This window comes from Dromiciops gliroides, chromosome 1 (assembly GCF_019393635.1).
Source record: "Dromiciops gliroides isolate mDroGli1 chromosome 1, mDroGli1.pri, whole genome shotgun sequence".
Lineage (NCBI taxonomy): Eukaryota > Metazoa > Chordata > Mammalia > Microbiotheria > Microbiotheriidae > Dromiciops > Dromiciops gliroides.
In genome coordinates this window covers 28,673,352-28,693,300 of record NC_057861.1, presented here as the reverse complement: position 1 = coordinate 28,693,300, position 19,949 = coordinate 28,673,352, and the positions used below count along the sequence as shown (strand labels likewise).

At 46.8% G+C, this 19,949-nt stretch overlaps 1 protein-coding gene across 1 annotated transcript in view; it reads left to right on the top strand.

The window, feature by feature from the left end:
• The window catches only part of CUX2 (cut like homeobox 2), a 387,207-nt gene extending 381,289 nt beyond the window's left edge, over positions 1-5,918 (top strand). Inside the window, 2 exon segments of the mRNA XM_043976494.1 lie at positions 1,398-1,671; positions 4,771-5,918. Coding sequence (XP_043832429.1) covers positions 1,398-1,671; positions 4,771-5,581 — 1,085 coding nt within the window. The 3' untranslated portion in view covers positions 5,582-5,918.
• Positions 5,919-19,949: the final 14,031 nt, after the last annotated feature.

Below are 19,949 nucleotides of genomic sequence, written 5' to 3'. Positions count from 1 at the left end.
ATAGCCTGTTACCTTCATTTTTAACGGATGGAGATGCTAAGTAAGATGGAAATTCAGTAACTGGTAAATGAAAATAAAGATGTAATCTTGTTCTCCACCCAAGTTCACAGACCTCCTGAAACCTAGGGGACCCCAGATTAAGAGACCCTGCTCAATGGTAAATGTCTTTTCATATTCAGAGGTTTCCAGGGTAGAAGGAAAGGCTCTTCCACGTCAGCCAGACCTCCCTTACACTTCATGACACTTCCCTGCATCATGCTTCCCTTTCTGGGAATTTATCCTCTTGGTTATACCTCTGGAAAAGCAGAGTGGTTCAGTGAATAGAAAGCTAGTCTTCGGGCACAGAAAGGCCTACTTTCTAGTTCTTGCCTCTGACCCATCCTGTCTGGGCAAGTCGCAGGACTTTCTCTGTGACCCAGACAGCTCCCTAAGGGGATGGGTAGATACACTGATGATGGATAGAAAGATAGATAATAGATGATTGGATAGAGAGATAGATACATTGATAGTGGATAGATGATTGGATCAATACATTGACTGATGGTAGGTAGATGATAAGTGATTGAATAAAGAGAGAGATACATTGATAAATTGATAGAAAGATATGTAGATGATTAAATAGAGAGAGGTGGCTGGATAAATATAGATAGATTGATGATGGATAGATAGAAAGATAGGCAGATAGATACCTGCTGCCATCTCCTATGCACACCATGGGTACCTCCTTTGCCCTTTGGGAGACTCACAATTTCTTCAGAGACTGCAGTATTCCATGACTCACAGCCTGACTGTGAAAATGTTATTTTTAAAAAGATGACTCTTGTTTCAGAGAACAGCTTGAGGTCATTAGGAGTGCTGTCCATTTTCCCAAGTGAAATCCACCCACTCTTCTCCTCTTTTGAGTTCTGAGCCCAGTTCTGATTGAATTCAAGAAACAGTGTCCATAGTAATGAGCTAATCTAAGAGAGGCAGAGGGAGGCAGTGAACAGAAAGCCAGCCTCTGGATCTAGGAGGCCTGAGTTCAGACCCTGCTTCTGACCCTGCTGTGTGACCAGAACAACTCACTTAACTTTTCTGGGCCCCGGGCTGCTCCTTCAGCAGACCAGGTGGCTGTGCTGGAGGGAGTTTTTTCTTTGGCTGTTCCCTTCATCAGGAACATCACAGATCCAGTCCCCCAAATCAATCAGGCCTTTATTAAGCTCCTGCTACATGCTAGGCACAGGTGATCCACAGACAAAAACAAAAGTCCTTTTCCTCGGAGAGTTTCCATTCTAAATGGAGAGGAGGGAAGAAGGAAACATGATTTTTGTTCTTAATATTCCTGAGCCCCTGGAGGTGGAGCTAGGGAATCGGGGTGGGTACATGATGGGCCTGCCTCACCTGGGCTTCTCCCCCAGCCTACCTGAAACGCCGCTACGGGCTCATCAGCACCGGCTCCGACAGCGAATCGCCCATCACACGCTCCGAGTGCCCCAGCCCCGGGCTTCAGCCCCAGGACCTGAGCCTCCTGCAGATTAAGAAGCCGAGGGTGGTCCTGGCCCCAGAGGAAAAGGAGGCCCTGAAGAAGGCCTACCAGCTGGAGCCCTACCCATCCCAACAGACCATTGAGCTGCTCTCCTTCCAGCTCAACCTCAAGACCAACACCGTTATCAACTGGTTCCACAATTACAGGTGATTTGGGGATCCCGGCACTGAAGGGGGCGGGGCAGCTGGGGAGGCCGGGGTCTGGAGAACAAAGGTGGCTGAGATCCGGATAGGGGGATGGATGGGATCTGGGTAAGTGGAGGTGACGCAAGGTAACAGGAAACAGAGATAAATGTTAAAATCAGAGCGAAGGGGGGCAGCTAGGTGGTGCAGTGGATAGAGCACCGATCCTGGATTCAGGAGGACCTGAGTTCAAATCCGGCCTCAGACACTTGACACTTACTAGCTGTGTGACCCTGGGCAAGTCACTTAACCCCGATTGCCTCACTAAAAAAAAAAAAGATCAGAGCGAAGGCATCTGGGGTCATGCAGGTTAGGGGGTGGAATACATGGGCTGGGGAGAGTGATGGTAACTGGGTTCAGAGGGTAGAGGAATAAATAGTATCTGAATCCAGATTTGAACCCAGGTCTGGTTATTTACAGGCCCATCCCCCTATCCACTCCTCCTCTATCCTAGGTGCCATGCGCCAGGTATTGCACCAAGTGCTTTGCAAATTTTACCTCCTTTGATTGTCACAGCAGCCCTGAGAGGTTCCATATGGGAAGAGTGAAGACAGCCGTGGTCAGGAGGAGAGAAGGATGGGACAGAGCAGAGGAACAGGGGTGTCTGGGTCAGGTCGATAGGGGAATAAGGTGGAGAAAGTGCAAATAACTGAGGTCAGGAGATCAAAGAAGGTATGGAAGGACAGCAGTTGGAATCCTAGGAGGAAGGGGTAAATGGGATGGAGTCAGCTTGGGTTAAGTGGGTGGAGGAATGGATGAGGTGGGGAGGGTGAGGTCGGTGGGGTCAGGAGAAGCAAAAATTAAGGGGATAGGGGGCAGCTAGGTAGCGCAGTGGATAAAGCACAGGCCCTGGATTCAGGAGGACCTGAGTTCAAATCCAGCCTCAGACACTTGACACTTACTAGCTGTGTGACCCTGGGCAAGTCACTTAACCCTCATTGCCAGGCCAAAAAAAAAAAAATGAAGGGGATAGAGAAAATAGGTCAGGGGATGGAGAAATGGATCTGATGAGGAGGGTGTGGGCAATGGGAGGATGTCTGCTCAGATAAAGAGGAATGGCTAGGGTCAGAAGGATGGAGGGAGTGGGGGAGTTGTGGTCAGGTCTTGAGGGAAGAGTGGGGTAGAAGGTCAGTATGACTGGGTTGGGGGTTTGATTGATAATATAGAGAAAACAGGTAGTGTCTGATCGAGGAGGGTGGAAGGATGGGGTGTCTATGGACAAGGCATGAGGGATGGATGAGATAGAGTTGGTAAGTCTAGGTTGGGGGGATGGATACATGGGAGAGAGTGAAGGATGGAAGTGGGGGCAACTAGGTAAAGGGGTGGAAGGAATAGGGGGCAATTCGGGCCATGAGATAGAAGAATGGATGGAGTAGAGGGAGTCAAGTGAAAATTTAAAACTAGATTCCTTTTCTTCTGTTACTGAGCCAAGTGATTTGGGGTTGGGTTTTGGGGGGGTGGGATTGCTAATTTCTAAATAAATAATAGGGGCAAGAGTAGGAAGCATGGAAGTTAGCACAGGTCCCTCTGAGAAATCAAATACATCCAATAGAGATCACTTTTTGGTTCCTAGGCCAGTGGCCCGATGGTTACTACTTGACCCTTCCTGGGCAATGAAGAGGTTTGGGTTATAGGTTGGGGGGTCTTAAACAACCAACCTCTCGAGTTATTTCAGAAAATGTTCACTCAAGCCACTCTTGCTCTCCACCCCAAGGGATCCTTCTGACGCAGGGTGAAGGACAAAGGGTCCCACAAAGGCTCCAAGGCTTTGGGGTCAGTCCTACTATTAGGGCACCTTCTTAATTCTCTGCCCCAGTGGTGGTGGGAATAATCCAAATCCTGGGGTGAAAGGAAATTTAGAGACCCCTGGCCCAGCCCTCTCATGGGAGTGATCTGCCTCGGGTCACACACCTCCTAGTAGTGACCCAGCCAGGATTTGGGCCCGGCTCTTGCTGATACCAAGTCCGGCCCTCTTTCAATTCCCCCCTTGTCTACGTGCTTTGGATTTTCTTTTCCCTAGATGGTGAATACTGTCCTTCCTAATGATATGAAAAGGCTTGGCAGACCCTGACCAAATCCCAACTGGATGGGGGGACAACAAGTGCCCATCCCCCAAGGAGCTGAGCAGGAGTGGACAGAGGATGGGCCTGGCTCATGGCCTCCAGCTCTGTCTGGGCTGCCGGTTTCAATCAGTCAGCCCCTTTGGGGGAGTTTATAATAGTATTTGGGGCAGTAGAGAGAGCCCTGAACTGGGAATTGGGAGACTGGGGTCCAGCCCAGCCACTGATTCACAGTGACCCTCAGCAAGTCCCTGCATCTCTGGGCCTGAGTTTATTATCTTGTAAAATGAAGCGGGTGAGATCATTTCCTGCTCTGGTATATGATATGATAAGGCCTCTCCCAGCTTGGACATGCTCTTGTTCTACAGTGTGAATCATGAAATTAGATTCTGAGCTCTTTGAGGGCAGGATTCATGTTTTTGCCTGCCTTTGTAGCTCCAGAGCTTAGCACAATGCCTGGAACATAGTAGGTGCTTTTTTTGTTTGTTTGGTTGGTTTTTGGTTTTGGTGAGGCAATTGGGGTTAAGTGACTTGCCCAGGGTCACACAGCTAGTAAGTGTTAGGTAAGTAAGTGTTAGGTGTCTGAGGCCGGATTTGAACTCAGGTCCTCCTGACTCCAAGGCCAGATAGTAGGTGCTTTTAAAACTATGCTTACTGGGGGCAGCTAGGTGGCGCAGTGAATAAAACACTGGCCTTGGATTCAGGAGGACCTGAGTTCAAATCCGGCCTCAGACACTTGACACTTACTAGCTGTGTGACCCTGGGCAAGTCACTTAACCCTCATTGCCCCGCAAAATCAAACAAACAAAAACCTATGCTTACTGACTGTAGTAGAATAGATTGACTGTTTTCTGAAGAACCTGATGCTGGACTGGACTTCAAGCAGGGATGGCATCAGCTCCTCTGGCTCTGTTGCTCAGGATAACCCAGCCTCAGGGCTCTCGGGGACCCCAGGCCAGCTCTGGCTCCCCAGCCTCCTGCTGACCTTCTCTTTCTGCCACAGGTCCAGGATGCGTCGAGAGATGCTGGTGGAGGGCACCCAGGACAACGACACGGACCTGGAACAGAGCAGCTGCCCCAGCTTCCCACCCGCCAGCAACTCTCACCAGGGCCCTACCCCGCGGAGCCCAGACTCTGAGGCCGAAGACCAGAAACCCGCGGTGAAGGAGCTGGAACTCCAGGGGACTCCTCTCCCTGGCCAGGGCAAGACCCTGATCGTCATTAAGCAAGAGCAGGAGGAAGGTGAGGAAGAAGAGGAGCGCTTGGGGCTGCAGGACTCGGGGGAGGCAGAAACGGGCCAGGCCCCGGGCCCCGGCCTCAAGGAAGAGCTGCCTGAGCCCACGGGCACAGAAGAGGTCCAGAAGAGGACCTCAGGGTCCCTCCTGAATGGTAGCAACATGCACCAGGCCCCCGCCACCCCAGACTGCCCCCTCCTTCACCTGCCCCAAGAGATTGAGGATGGGGAGAGGCTCCACCCTGACCCCATCAGCTTTAAATCCACCTCCGAGTCCTCCCGATGTAGCCTGGAGGTGTCCCTGAACTCGCCCTCGGCCGCCTCCTCTCCGGGCCTCATGATGTCCGTGTCACCCGTGCCCTCCTCCTCCGCCCCCATCTCTCCCTCCCCACCCGGCGCCACCCTTGCCAAAGTGCCGAGCTCCAGCCCCTCAGCGGAGGCAGCGGGGGCCTTGCACGCCGGCACCAAGCCCAACCCTAGCACCCAGCGACGGCACGAGAAGATGGTCAACCTGAACAACATTATCCACCGCCTAGAGAGGGCTGCCAACCGTGAGGAGGCCATGGAGTGGGAGTTCTGAGCCTCAGAGCCCACTCCCCACCCTCCTTCAGGCGGCACGGCCCGCCCTCCGAGGAAGATAACACTGGGGAGGGGGTGGGACAGAGCCGAACTATCAAACCCTACCTGCGGACTGGGATTTGTGGGGGTGGTTTTTTTTTAATTCCATGAAATTTTGAAGGGATGGGTGGGAAGTTTCAGAGTCGGGCCTTCTCTTCAGCCCTGACCAAAATCCCTGCAGGCGGCAGCGGGCTCGGCCCCATTCCATCCTCGCTGGGAAAACTCAGAACTCTTTTAGAAAGAAAAAAATATTTATAGACCTCTTTTAGCTATTTTAATAAAGGATCCTTTCGAATTTATTAACGGTTTAAGCTGCTTTGATATTCAAGAGAGCTATGTCAGGACGATGTAGCAGTTGTCCGGAGACAGAGGTCTCTGAAGTCTTGTAGTTTGCCACTGGATGAGATTAAAGAAAATCAAAGCCATCACAAAGCACTATGAGACTGACCAAATGGAGTAACTTCTGAAGCGCGGGGGATTTTCCCCACATTTGTCTGTGAGACAGTGCATTACTACTGCCCTTTCCAAGACTGTTGAAAAAAAAAACAGAAAAAAAAAAGTCCCAAAAGACTCTAAATGCAAACCTTGACACCATCAAGTATATATTTCGTTCTGGTGGTATGTTTTTTGAAACCCCTTGTAACACCGAATGTCATGTGCCGTTGTATATGTTGTAGAAATGTCGGCAGTAGTCCTTCCTGAACGAGATGTAGCATGGTACATTTAAAAAAAAAAATCCTTACACTTCCTCTAGTTAGAAACCTGCAATCCACAGAAGCCAAGCACCGTCCACGGACAAGATGTATTTCCCAATCCCCAAAGTGACCTGTGTGTGAGTGCGGGTGGAGAAGGGGCAAAGGGGTTGGAGAGAAGACTGGAATCCAGCCCAGGGGGGGAGGGTGGCAGGGAGTAGGGAGATAACACAGAGAGATTGACAAATCCTTGGCCTAGGCAGGTCTTTTGCCCACAAATACAGAATCCCAGTTATGACACCTGGGAGATTTTCCCCAAGAGAGTTGGGGCGTACCCAGGGTAAGATGCCGCTGTTATTCTCTACCCTTTCCTGGGATGAAATACTACCATTACCATCCTCTTCTTCCTCATCTTTTGAACTCATCATCATCCTTCTAGTCCTGGGGCTGGACTGAGAAAAGAAATGGAAAACCTCTGGCTCCCCTTCATACCTTCTATCTTGTTTTGAGGTAGCTGGACGGCATTCAAAACCCAAATACCATAGGTCTAGAGCTGGATTCGGGGAACATGGAGCGTGGGATGGGATTGGTCCCTCTCTCAGTGTCCTGATGTCCTCATCTCAGAGGCCAGAGTCTCAGACCACAAGCCCAAGTGGGGAAGGGCAAATAAACCACAACTGATCTCAACAGAGCCTTTCCCTGGATCCTTCCAATGTACTGGCTCTCGAAAACCATCAAAGTCAACATCTCCACTTGAGTGTTATCCAACTTCTTAGCTATGGCAGGTTCTGTAGGTTTCTTTTGGGTTTTCCCCACATGGGTGGCATGTGGAACTGACATTTTCTTTTTAATTTTTTTTAACCTCTCCATTAAAAGACTGTCTGATCCATTGGTTGAATCCAAAGTTAAGTCAGGACAGCCAGAGGCAGGGAAAGTTGATTGCCTTCGAGAGAGAAAGATATGACTGATGAGGGGCTTAGAGAGTTTGGGGAGGGAGGGTAGGAAACAACTCTGTCGAAGTACCAGGAAGCCACAGGGAGGATGCAAGAAGACTTGAGGTTGTTCCAGAGAACGCAATTCTACCATGTCTGGCCTTGGGCCCCTTGGTCATCCAAGCATAACCTCCGTACCAAATGGCCCAGGTGAACCCTGACGGGGAAACTTAACCTTTCCACACACCCAGGCTATGCATCGAAGAGTTTTCCACTGTATACATTTTTATCCAAATGAAGGTATTTTTATATTCTGGCAGTAGTTAACAGTGACCAATTTTAAAAAAAGGAATGAACCTGGAATAGAGAGACCACCTTCGTTTCACAACCATAGCCCCGTCAGAACCAAGCAAACCATGGAAATGGACCTATTTTTACTGTCGAAACCAACGCTACATTGAGGTCTAGGCATACACGCGAACTGCTCTTCATAGAGTGCTAGTCTTAGCTTTAGTGGAACGGGATTGGAATAAGCACTTAGTATAGTCTTCGAACATGGAAATCCTGTTGTACTCAAAGCTAGTGGACCTGTGAACACCTTTCGTTGGGCTCATGTACTGTACGGAAAAAAAAAGTTTCTATGAGAGATTGACGAACTTTGTTAAAAATTTTAAAAATGAACAAGTTCTGTAAACAAGCCACTAAAAATACAGAATTGTATAATAATGCTTGGGTGTGCACTTCTCTTTTGGCTGGGAGGTGGGGCTGGGAGAATAACAGCCCTGTTTAAAAAAAAAAAAAACAGAGCAAGCTAGGTGGCGCAGTGGATAGAGCACCGGCCCTGGAATCAGGAGTACCTGGGTTCAAATCCAGCCTCAGACACTTAACACTTACTAGCTGTGTGACCCTGGACAAGTCACTTAACCCCAATTGCCTCACTAAAAAAAACAAAACAAAAAAAAAAAAACAACACTTGATGGAACTGAAAGACAGGAAGTCATGGCAATGGGGATCCATGGTGGCCTGAATGATGGTGAGTAGATGTTTTCAGGACCCCCATATCTCCAGGACAAAGTGAGGCTGGGATGAGTTAGCCACGTGGGTAAAGCTCCATGCCAATGAGGAAACAAGAGGAGATCACTGGCCCCTCCCAGCCCTGACATTCCCTGTTCTAAGGCCCCTCCCAGCTCTGACATTGAATGATATGGGTAAAATATATCCTGTTCAATTATCTTCTCTCATTGCACAAGATGACCCCCCACCCAAAACCATGCCCAGCCAAAATGTCAATAGGTGCTCAAAGAACACCTTACCTATTCGTGTATCAAGGACATAATGTTAATGATCAGTTATTTTAGAGGAAGCTAGGTTGCTCAATGGATAGAGCACAGAACCTGGAGTCAAGAAGACCCCCAGTTCCAGTCTGGCTTCAGAAACTTACTAGCTGCATGACCCTGAGCAAGACACTTAACCTCTGTGTGCCTCCATTTCCCTAACTATAAAATGGGAATAATAATCCACCTCCCAGAGGCCAAGTTCGTTCACCTTAGGGAGCCTCAGTTTCCTCCTCTGTTAAAGGAGGGGCTCAGAGGAGATGGTCTATGATGTCCCTTCTGCCTCCAGAGCTGTGGTCTCTCTTATGGTTCCTTAAGAAGCATCAGGTCGTGGATAGAGCACCGGCCCTGGATTCAGGAGTACCTGAGTTCAAATCCGGCCTCAGACACTTAACACTTACTAGCTGTGTGACCCTGGGCAAGTCACTTAACCCCAATTGCCTCACTAAAAAAAAAAAAAAAGAAGCATCAGGTCCTATAAATAGGTTCCTTCTGGGGGCAGCTAGGTGGCGCAGTGGATAAAGCACCGGCCCTGGACTCAGCAGGACCTGAGTTCAAATCTGACCTCAGATACTTGACACTTACTAGCTGTGTGACCTTGGGCAAGTCACTTAACCCTCACTGCCCCACCAAAAAAAACCAAACATTAATAGGTTCCTTCTGCCAGTACTCATGTGGCATGATCTCAACAATACAACAAATACAAGCAAAAAGTAAATAGGAAAGGAAACTGAGTCCTTGGCTGAGCTAAGCTGTATCCTTAAGTGAGAGGGGTTTGCCAGAGAGACAGGAAGTCCAAGGCTAGAATCTGAGCAGCAATATGAAGGATGTGTTTGGTTTGATGTAGAATGGCAGAATATCTCAGGTGAAAGAATGGCTCAGCCCCCATCATCATCATCAATAACTAAGGCATCTGTCTGCTTATTTCTTCCCTCTAAGTGTCGCTAGCACAAGTCAAGACATCTCCCCGTGATGTCACTGGACCAACAACAACAGCTTGCTTATTCTTGCCCCTAACTTTTTTTTATAGGATTTTGAACTAGAAGAATCCTTAGAGCTCATCTGGCCCAACTCCCCCCAAACCTCCCATTTTACAGAGGAGAAAACTGAAACTTACACACTTTTCCCCCATAAAATTTCAATATTTAGAAGGATATCAGTGGCCATTGAGTGAGTCTACCATATACCTGAAAGAATCCCCACTACATGGTACCTTACACCCGGCGTTGGTCACCCAGCCTTTGCTTGAATATCTCCAATGAAACCTCCCAAGAAGGCTCGTTCCACCTGGGGACAACTTTAATTGCGGGGGGGGGGGGGGGGGGAAGGATAAGTCGTCCACTTTGGGACTTCTAGTCATTGCTCTGAGTTCTGTCTGTTCCCTATAGTCCAGGAGAATAAGCCAAATTCCTCTTATTCATTCACCCTCTTCAGATATCCAGCTTTTACATTCCCCCTGTCTTCCCTTCTCCATGCTAAACATCCTGGTTCTTTTGGAAACCAAGCCTCTTGTGACATAACCTCATCGAAAGTCACACAAGTAGGGTGAAAGTTATAGGATGGTGAATCTAAGCTAGATAAGACCTCAACGGCCATCTAGCCCAACCCCCTCCTTCTACAGATGAGGAAATATGACTTGCCCAAGGTCATGTTGCTTGTTAATCAGGAACAAGATGCAGTTTGAGCTCTGGTCCTGTGACACTGCGTTCAGCAGCCCAAATTTGACTCTCTTTCCACTAAACCATCCCACCTTCTGAATAATGAGCCATTGGTCTTTTTTGTTTTGGTTTGGTTTTAGGGTTTTGGGGTTTTGTTGGGTTGGGGTTTTTTGTGAGGCAATTGGGGTTAAGTGACTTGCCCAGAGTCACACAGCCAGTATGTGTCAAGTATCTGAGACCAGATTTGAACTCAGGTACTCCTGACTCCAGGGCCAGTGCTCTATCCACTGCGCCACCTAGCTGCCCTGAACCATTGGTCTTTTAATACTAAATCATCGGCTTCAGACACTGGACATTTGCTAGCTGTGTGACCCTGGGCAAGTCACTTAACCCTCATTGCCCTGAAAAAAAATACTAAATAATTCAGGCAATATTAGAACATTGGATCATGTTCCATTATATCATAGCATAACAATATTAATGACTCACAGAAGGTATGGGGTTGCTAGAGACTGGCTTTGAAGTGAGAAAATGTGAGCTAGAGTTAGGGAACTGTGCAACCAGGCCTTTGAAGACTCCCTCAGGGTCACAGCCAATTCTCTCTAACCTTTCTTCTGACATTGCCCTTTTTGCCTGTCTGATGGTGCCTGTGGACCCCTTCTCCAATTAATGTTTTTTACTATATAAAATACAGAAAAAAAATAAATAAAATACAGAAGACCATTCATGAAATTGAAATATTTATCAAAATATTTTTAAATATAATAAATTCACAGATTTGAGGTTAAGAACACCTGCCCTAGGGCTAGAAGTGACTAGCAAGCTGCTAGTCTGTATTGGTGGAGGGAAAATCCACACAAGGAGTTTTTCTCACATTGATGCTATCATTGGACTCCTACCTTTCTTTCTTTCCTTCTTTCTTTCTTCCTTCCTTCCTTTCTTTCTTTCTTTTTTAAAGATTGGGTCTCATCTCACTCAAGCTAGAAATGCAGGCGTCATCGTTCATGGGCCTGATCTTACCACTGACTTCAGTTTCTGATGTGGACCAATTCACCTCCCCTTGGGCAAGCTGGTGTCCCCATTTCCAGGACCTCACCATATTGATACCAAACAGTTGGAATTTCTAGCTGACCTGGACCAGTGCAGCTCAGAATTCCTGAGTTCAAGAGATCTACTAGCCTCAGACTCCGTGCTTGAATACCTCCAGCACTGGAGCATCCACTTCTTCCCAAGACAGCTTGTCACTTGCACCTTCTTCCCATTGTTATTGGCTCTGCCTTCTAAGGCAAAACAGAACAAGTCTAAGACAAAATAATTCTACCTCTGAGGCCAGGCAGGGTGTAACCCCTTACAGTACAGTGTTCAGAGAAAAGTTGGGAGAAACAAGTATACTTTCTTGCTTTTTTCCTATGAACTTTTACAAATGCAGACATTTTATAGACAAAAAAAAAATCCATTCTCCACTTCCTGTCCACATTAAATTTGTGATAAATCCCATCTACTCCATCTCTCACCACCTCTTCCCAAAAATGCATGCTCCTTGAGGGGCTTTGAGGAAAAATCAGACAGAAACTCCAAGAAGCAAACCCCAGATGCAAGCAAAGATCAAGTTCTGAGTGGGTCAGACAAGTTGATGGGTCGATTTTGAAAATAAATATAATCAGGGGCAGCTAGGTGGCACAGTGGATAAAGCACCGGCCCTGGATTCAGGAGGACCTGAGTTCAAATCCAGCCTCAGACACTTGACACTTACTAGCTGTGTGACCCTGGGCAAGTCACTTAACTCCCATTGCCCTGCAAAAAACAAAAACAAAAAAACATAATCGACAGATGTATCAACAGTTGTTCAGTGATTTCAGTCATGTCTGACTCTTCATGACCCCATTTGGGGTTTTCTTGGCAGAGATCCTAGAGTGGTTTGCCATCGCCTTCTCCAGCCTATTTTATGGATGAGTTAACAAGGTTAAGTGACTTACCCAGGGTCACACAATTAGTAAGCATCTGAGGCTAGATTTGAAGTCAGTAGAAAGGGTGCTAAATTTGGAATGAATGAATGAACGAATGACAAAGTATTTATTGGATACTTACTATGTGCCAGCTTCTGTGATAAACACTGCAGATAGAAATATAAATAAACAAGACATAGACCCTGCCATCAGGGAGCTTATATGGTAATAAGGGAAGACAGTCTATAAAGGACAGCTAGAAAAGGGAGGAGAGAATAGAGAGAGTTAATGTGCTCTGGTACATAGTTTTGAAATGTCTGGAAAGCAATGTGGAGATCCAGTTCTGGGTAAAAAAGGCAGAAGCTCATCTATGAGAGCCCAAGGGGCCGGATTTGAACTCAGGTCCTCCTGATTCCAGGGCTCCATTGGGTGGAAGATGAGCAGGTCACCAATGATGGCTGGAGTGCAAGCAGTATGGTTTTGAATTGGCTCTGCTTACTAGCTGGGTGAGCTTAGGCAAGGGATTTCATCTTCCCGGGCCTCAGTTTCCTCATCTGTAAAGTGAAGGGATTAGAGTGAGGCAGCTGGGTTGGGGCAGTGGATAGAGTGCTAGACCTGGAGTCAGGAAGACCCCGGGTACTTACTAGCTGTGTGACCCTGGCCAACTCACTTCATCTCTGTCTGCCTGTTTCCTCATCTGAGAAGTGGGTACAGTAAAAACACCTTCCTTGGGGCAACTAGGTGATGCAGTGGATAAAGCACTGGCCCTGGATTCAGGAGGACCTGAGTTCAAATCTCGCCTCAGATACTTGACACTTAGTAGCTATGTGACTGACCCTGGGCAAGTCACTTAACCCTCATTGGCCCCCCCCCCAAAAAAAAAAACCACCTACCTCCCAAGGAATGTTGTGAGGATCAAATAAGATAATATTTGTAAAGTGCTTTGCAAATTATGAAGCACTGTGTTAATGCTAGCTAACATCATTAGACTAGCTAGTCTTTAAGGGCCTTTCCAGACCTAAATTTCTTTTCAGCTAGTGTCAAGTGTCTGAGGCCGGATTTGAACTCAGGTCCTCCTGATTCCAGGGCCGGTGCTTTATCCACTGTGCCACCTAGGTGCCCCCCAGACCTAAATTTCTAATCCTGATTTTGTCTTTTTATCCCCAGAACTCAGCACAGTGCCTGGCATATATTAGATACTTAATAAATACATATTATTGAATAATAAACAATATGACTTATTAGTGATAATTATAAACAATATTGGTGGCAGCAATATTTTTTTTTGGTGAGGCAATTGGGGTTAAGTGACTTGCCCAGGGTCACACAGCCAGCAAGTGTCAAATATCTGAGGCCAGATTTGAACTGAGGTCCTCCTGAATCCAGGGCCGGTGCTCTATCCACTGCGCCACCTAGTTGCCCCAGCAGCAATATTGATAATCATATTAAAGATGGGCATTATTAACAATGATATTAGTGGTGATAATTATAATTAATCCAGATAATAATTAATAATGATAAATCAAGGAGACTGCATCCCAGGGATGGTTCAAATTCCCAAGCTTAAGAAACCTTCCTGAAGGAGCATAGAGGCCTTGCTCTGCCTCTGAGGGGACTGACAGCCCAGTTGTGCCTTGTCCCCTCTTTTCCTAAGTCTGCTCCTGCACGAACCTACTCCAGTTGGAATCTCTGGATTCCCAGGACTACATCAGCAGCATGGGGATCCTGGGAACCTGTTAGGATATGGGATGTCAGGGCTGGGAGGGGCCTTAGGGTAGAGACTATTAGAACTTGGAATATCCGAGCTGGGAGGGCTCTTTAGAGCACAGGTTAGAAAACAGTGTCAGAGCTAAGAGCAATTTTAGAGGTCACTTAGTGCAACCCCTTTTGGGGTTGGAGGAGGAATCTTAAAATTCTAAAAGGACGTGAGCTGCCCAATATCTTATTGTTGTTCGTCCTTTATTCTCGATCTTAATAGTTTTTTATTTTTTCCAATTACATATAAAGATGGTTTTCAACATTCGTCTTTATAAGATTTTGAGTTCCAAATTTTTCTCCCTCCCTTCCCTCCCCCCTCCCAAAGACAGCAAGCAATCTGATATCATCCTTCATTCTCAAAGAGGACCAATAACATCAGGCAGATGATGTCTTGACTTGTGAGTGAATTGGATTTAAGGGATTTAGATGAGACAGAGCTGTGCAAAGTCACCAGCCTTACTTACCCTTTCCTCCAGAGTCTTTAGAGTCCAGTGGTAAAACATAGCTCAGGAGGGCTGACAATGGCCCCCTGTCCAGTATCACACAAGTAAGAAGTGACAAGGTGGAGGATTTGAACCCAGGCCCTTGGATCTGATTCCTCTATCCTACATGGAAAAAAAAAAAAAAAAGATCCACTCTAATTTTAGTGCTCACCTCACCACCAAAGCAGTTACTCCTTTTTTTTTTTTTTAGTGAGGCAATTGGGGTTAAGTGACTTGCCCAGGGTCACACAGCTAGTAAGTGTTAAGTGTCTGAGGCTGGATTTGAACTCAGGTACTCCTGACTCCAGGGCCTGTGCCCTATCCACTGCGCCACCTAGCTGCCCCCAAAGCAGTTACTCCTTAACAACACCACTCCTCTCACTTTGCAAACATCAATTGTTGCCCACCTCCCCATTTTCCCAATAAGGAAAACTGAGTCTCCCTGAAAAGGAAAGATTTCTGCTGAAGTTCAGACCACTAGAATAAATGGGAAGAGAACCCTGAATCTGGGTCACAATTCAATTTGTTGTCCATGGATTAAATACACCTCTCTGGCTATAAGTAACATTGACTCCCGCTTCCCATCTTAGAAGGGGATTAGCTGGCCTAGTGTTTCCATTTTTCGTCCTTTTGTTTCCTTAACCAGAAATATGACCTTACATAGATCCAGACATGATAGCTGCTTGTAGCTTCTACACCCATGCTTGGGGCTTTACTTTTGATAAATTAATAAATCTATATGTTCGCTAGGAATGTAAGCTTATTTGTCTGCTACAAGGCACAGGGGGAGGGGTGCAGAATTTATTTCTAATGACTATCAGCTAGGTTCTCGGGCACTGGGACTAATACCATGGAAACAGAGCTCTCCTCAGGCCATCATGGATGGTTTTCCTTTCCCCCAAGTTAACACTTGATGAGGCTGCATCTTTTCAGTGGAGAAGCCACCGGCTATGGAGTTGGAAGAACTGAGTTCAAATCCTGCCCCTTCTATTTATTGCCTTTGTGACTTTAAGCAAGTCCATTTCTTCCTCTGAAAAAATGAGGAGTGGTACTAGATGGTCTCTGAGGTCACTTGTAGTTCTAATTATGACTCCTTAAGAAATGTATAGTCCTTTAAATGGAGGGAATGTAACAAAGGGGGAAAATAAATAGGAATAGAAACAAGTTTAGTATTGGCACAGTAGATAGAGCTCTGGGCCTGGAGTCAGGAAGATCTGGATTCAAATCCGGCCTTGATCCTGAACAAGTCACTTTACCTCTCTGCCTCAGTTTCCTCATCTGTCAAATGAGCTAGAGAAGGAATTGGCAAACCACTCCAGTATATCTGCCAAGAAATCCCCACGTAGGATCATGTAGAGTAGGACATGACTGAAATGACTCAACAACGATGACAAAGTCCTTGGCCTCTTTGCAGTTGAGAGAAAATTTGGGTTACTAGAAATATTTGGGTAAAAAAGTAACAGAATGGGGCAGCTAGGTGGCGCAGTGGACAGAGCACCGGCCCTGGAGTCAGGAGGACCTGAGTTCAAATCCAGCCTCAGACACTTAACACTTACTAGCTGTGTGACCCTGGGCAAGTCACTTAACCCCAATTGCCTCACTAAAAAAAAAAAAAAAAAGGTAACAGAATATGTATCTGCTAATAGACACCAGGATGGGGCAGAGCAGACCTTTTCTTTTCTTCCAACTTCCCTCCCTTAAGGAGATGGGTACAACTGTACCAAGCCCAATTCTGCTCTGAGATGGAGGGACAATGGGCATCCTCCCTTGTCCATAGCTCAGTCCCACTTTCTCCTCCATTCACTTACATTGCTGATTCTTTTTTTAAAAAACATTTTATTTTATTTATTTATTTATTTTGCAAGGCAATGAGGGTTAAGTGCCCAGGGTCACACAGCTAGTAGGTGTCAAGTGTCTGAGGCCAGATTTGAACTCAGGTCCTCTTGAATCCAGGGCAGGTGCTTTATCCTCTGCACCACCTAGCTGCCCCCTGGATCAACTCTTAACACTCCCGCTCCTTCCTCCTCATTGCCCAGCCCCCAAAATCTCCTCTCCTTTAAGTTCCCAACCACCCCATCCTGCAATGAGCTCTTTAGGGTGTGACCTAGTCCTCCACTGAATCAGAAATGACTTCTGGTTACACCTTGGGTTGATTCAGGGCAGTGCCTAGGCCTTGCTCACATGTAGTGAAAAATCGAAATGGAGTCTCACATATTAAATGTATCAGGGCTGAGTAGTCTGTATGTGTTTGAGGCTTAGCATCTTGACACTTCCTTTAAATGGAGTGGGTGATTTGACTGATTTATTCAATTGATGCCCTCCCCAACCCTTACTCAACTAATTATTGAGGTTTATTATATTGGGTTCAACAAGATAGTAATAAAGTCATTCTGTGTCCCCTTCTTGAATAATTTTCACTCAATCAACACACACAAGTTAAACATCTACCATTGTATTGTACCAGGCACTGTGCCAAGCAAAAGTGAGATGAACTCTGCTCTCAAGGAACTTGCAATCAATCTAGCAGGGGAGACGTAGAGATATTGATGGGTTGGTGTCCTTCATATCAAAGAAGACCAAGATAACATTGCTATGTTGGGGTCCAGTAGGTCTGACTGGGGCTAATCAGACCAATATGAGTTCAGAAGGCTCTACCACAGGTCAGTCATAAATAGTCCACATGAACATTTGGGGTGGAGATGGCTCTAAATTTGTACATCTTGTGTTTCTTTTGAGGTACTTCAATTCTGCTTTGCTCATAGGGTACAGCGCCTTCTCTGATGAGAGCAAGCCATGCCAGGTGGTCCTGTGCCAGTATGTCCCATACCTCATTCCAAAGTTCTTCAGAGAGACCTTGAGTGTGTCCTTGTATCGCTCCTTCTGATCTCTGTGTAAGCACTTGCCTCGTCTGAGTTCTCCATAAAATAGTCTTTTAGGCAAAGGTGCTTACGTTTGGCATTTGAATATGGCCAGTCCATTGGAGTTGCACTCTCTGCAGTAGAGTTTGAATGCTTGGTGGTTCAGCTTGAGGAAGGACCCCAGTGTCTGGTACCTATTCTGCCAGGTGATCTTCAGAATCTTCCTAAGACAATTCAAATGAAAGTGATTCCGTTCCTGGCCTGGCACTGGTAGACTGTTCAGGTTTCACAATGAGGTCAGCACTATAGCTCTGTAGATCTTTGGTTTGGTAGGCAGCCTAATACCTCTCCTCTCCCACACTTTCTTTTGGAGCCTCACAAACACTGAACTAGCTCCGGCAATACATGCTCTGACCTCATCATCTATGTGTACCTCCCTGGAAAGTATACTGCCAAGGTAAGTGAATTTACCCATAATATTTCTCCATTTACTGTAACTGATGGTTTCACGGATGTATGGTATGGGACTGGCTGGCAGAGAACTTCTGTTCTCTTGGTGTTAATTCTCAGGCCAAAATCAGCACAGGCAACAGAGAACCAGGCCATACTTTGTTGCATCTCAGCCTCAGGCTATACCGAGTGCGCAATCATCTGCAAACAAAGTCATGCACCGGCTCTCCTTTCACTTTAGTCTTGGCTTGTAGCCTTTTCAAGTTAGATCATTTACCATCAGTGCAGCAGCTGCCCTTGATGCCATGATCATCCTTGTTGAAGGCATATGACAACAATGCTGAAAATATCATCCCAAAAAGCATGGGAGGGGGCAGCTAGGTGGCGCAGTAAATAAAGCACTGGCTCTGGATTCAAGAGGACCTGAATTCAAATCTGGCCTCAGACACTTGACACTTACTAGCTGTGTGACCCTGGGCAAGTCATTTAACCCTCGTTGCCCCCCCCCAAAAAAAAAGCATGAGAGAAAGCACACAGCCCTGTGACACTCCATTGATAACTGGGAAAGTATGCTGTCATGAAACTGACATACGATACTGATGAACTTCTCCTGGCAACCAAATTTTGCCATGATCTTCCACAAACCCTCATGACTGATAGTAGCAACGGCCTTGGTCAGATTGAGTATAGGTCTAGGTGAAATAAACATGAGGCAAGGCAGCTAGGTGGTGCAGTGGATAGAGTACCAGCCCTGGATTCAGGAGGACCTGAGTTCAAATCTGGCCTTGGACACTTGGCACTCACTAGCTATGTGACCCTGGGTTAGTCACTTAACTCCCCCCCAAAAGAGATAAGATCTAGAGCTATGTTACCTTAGGACAGACCAGGCAGAAGCCAGTCTGGCCAACTCGGGGGGGACAGAGGATTGTATGACTGGTGAATGATCTCGTACTTCAACTGTCTTTCCCCTCAACTCCTATGAGCCCCTTCTCCCACTGACAAGTTTCTCCCAGAACTTGCATTTTAGGGAAAGACCCAGAACAGATAGCTAGCCAGCCAGCCATCCTTCATTCTCTGAACTTAGCCATTATTCTTCTCTACCACCACACATACACACACACACACACACACACACACACACACACACACACATCCTTCCTTATTTTCTGTTCCCTTTTATCTCATCTTCCCCCATTACTCCCTGAGAGTAAGGGTTGCTTCTTTTTGAGTATATTTGTATTTCCAGTGCTTAGCACACAGCAGGTGCCTGATAATTGCTTATTGTTGGGTGTCTACCAGGCAGCCCTTCACAGTAGGCCCTAATCATGTCCCCACCCATTCCACTGACCCACAGCACATTCCTTACTGAGTACAAACACTACATCTCACTGACCCAGCCCAAGTTTCGCATCCCAGCCAGCTCATCCTTCTTCCCTCCTACAAGGGCAGCCTCAGGATCAAGCCTCTAATGATGGCATGCCAGGCCTCTACCCCCATCACCCCCTCCACCAGATAATGGGCTCTGTTTTGGAACTCCACCCTACGGCTGACCAGTTCAGACTAAAGTGTGAGCGGCTTCCCCAGAACAATCCCCATTTAGGTCTCCACCTGCCATCCCTGTGGTTGTCCATGTCAAAACTCCCTTCCCTTCCCTGTGTTGTCTCCCATTAGAGTATAATCTCCTAGAGGGCAGGAACTGTCTTACTTTCTTATCTTCAGAGCCTAGGGGGTCTTAACACATTTTTTTTTTTTTTGCGGGGCAATGGGGGTTAAGTGACTTGCCCAGGGTCACACAGCTAGTAAGTGTCAAGTGTCTGAGGCCAGATTTGAACTCAGGTACTCCTGAATCCAGGGCCGGTGCTTCATCCACTGCGCCACCTAGCCGCCCCCAACACATTCTTTTACATTCTATTCTCCTTTACTGATTTACTTGCTTTCCCCTAATCTCATCTCTAGCCTCCCTGCCTTTGCCCAAGCCCTGTGCTTGGGATATACTCCCTCACTTCCTGTAACCTTAATCACTTCCCTCCTCACCCTTTTCCCTTCCAATAATTAGGATTTTTTTCTCAGCCTCCTCCAACTACTTTGTATCTATTTATCTATGCACAAATGGTATCCTCCAGTAGCTCACCCCTAGAGAACTGGAGACCCCCTTTCCCTTTAACTCTGGCATTTCCCCACAGGGGTACAGGAACAGGCATCTGCCTTGTATCTGAACCG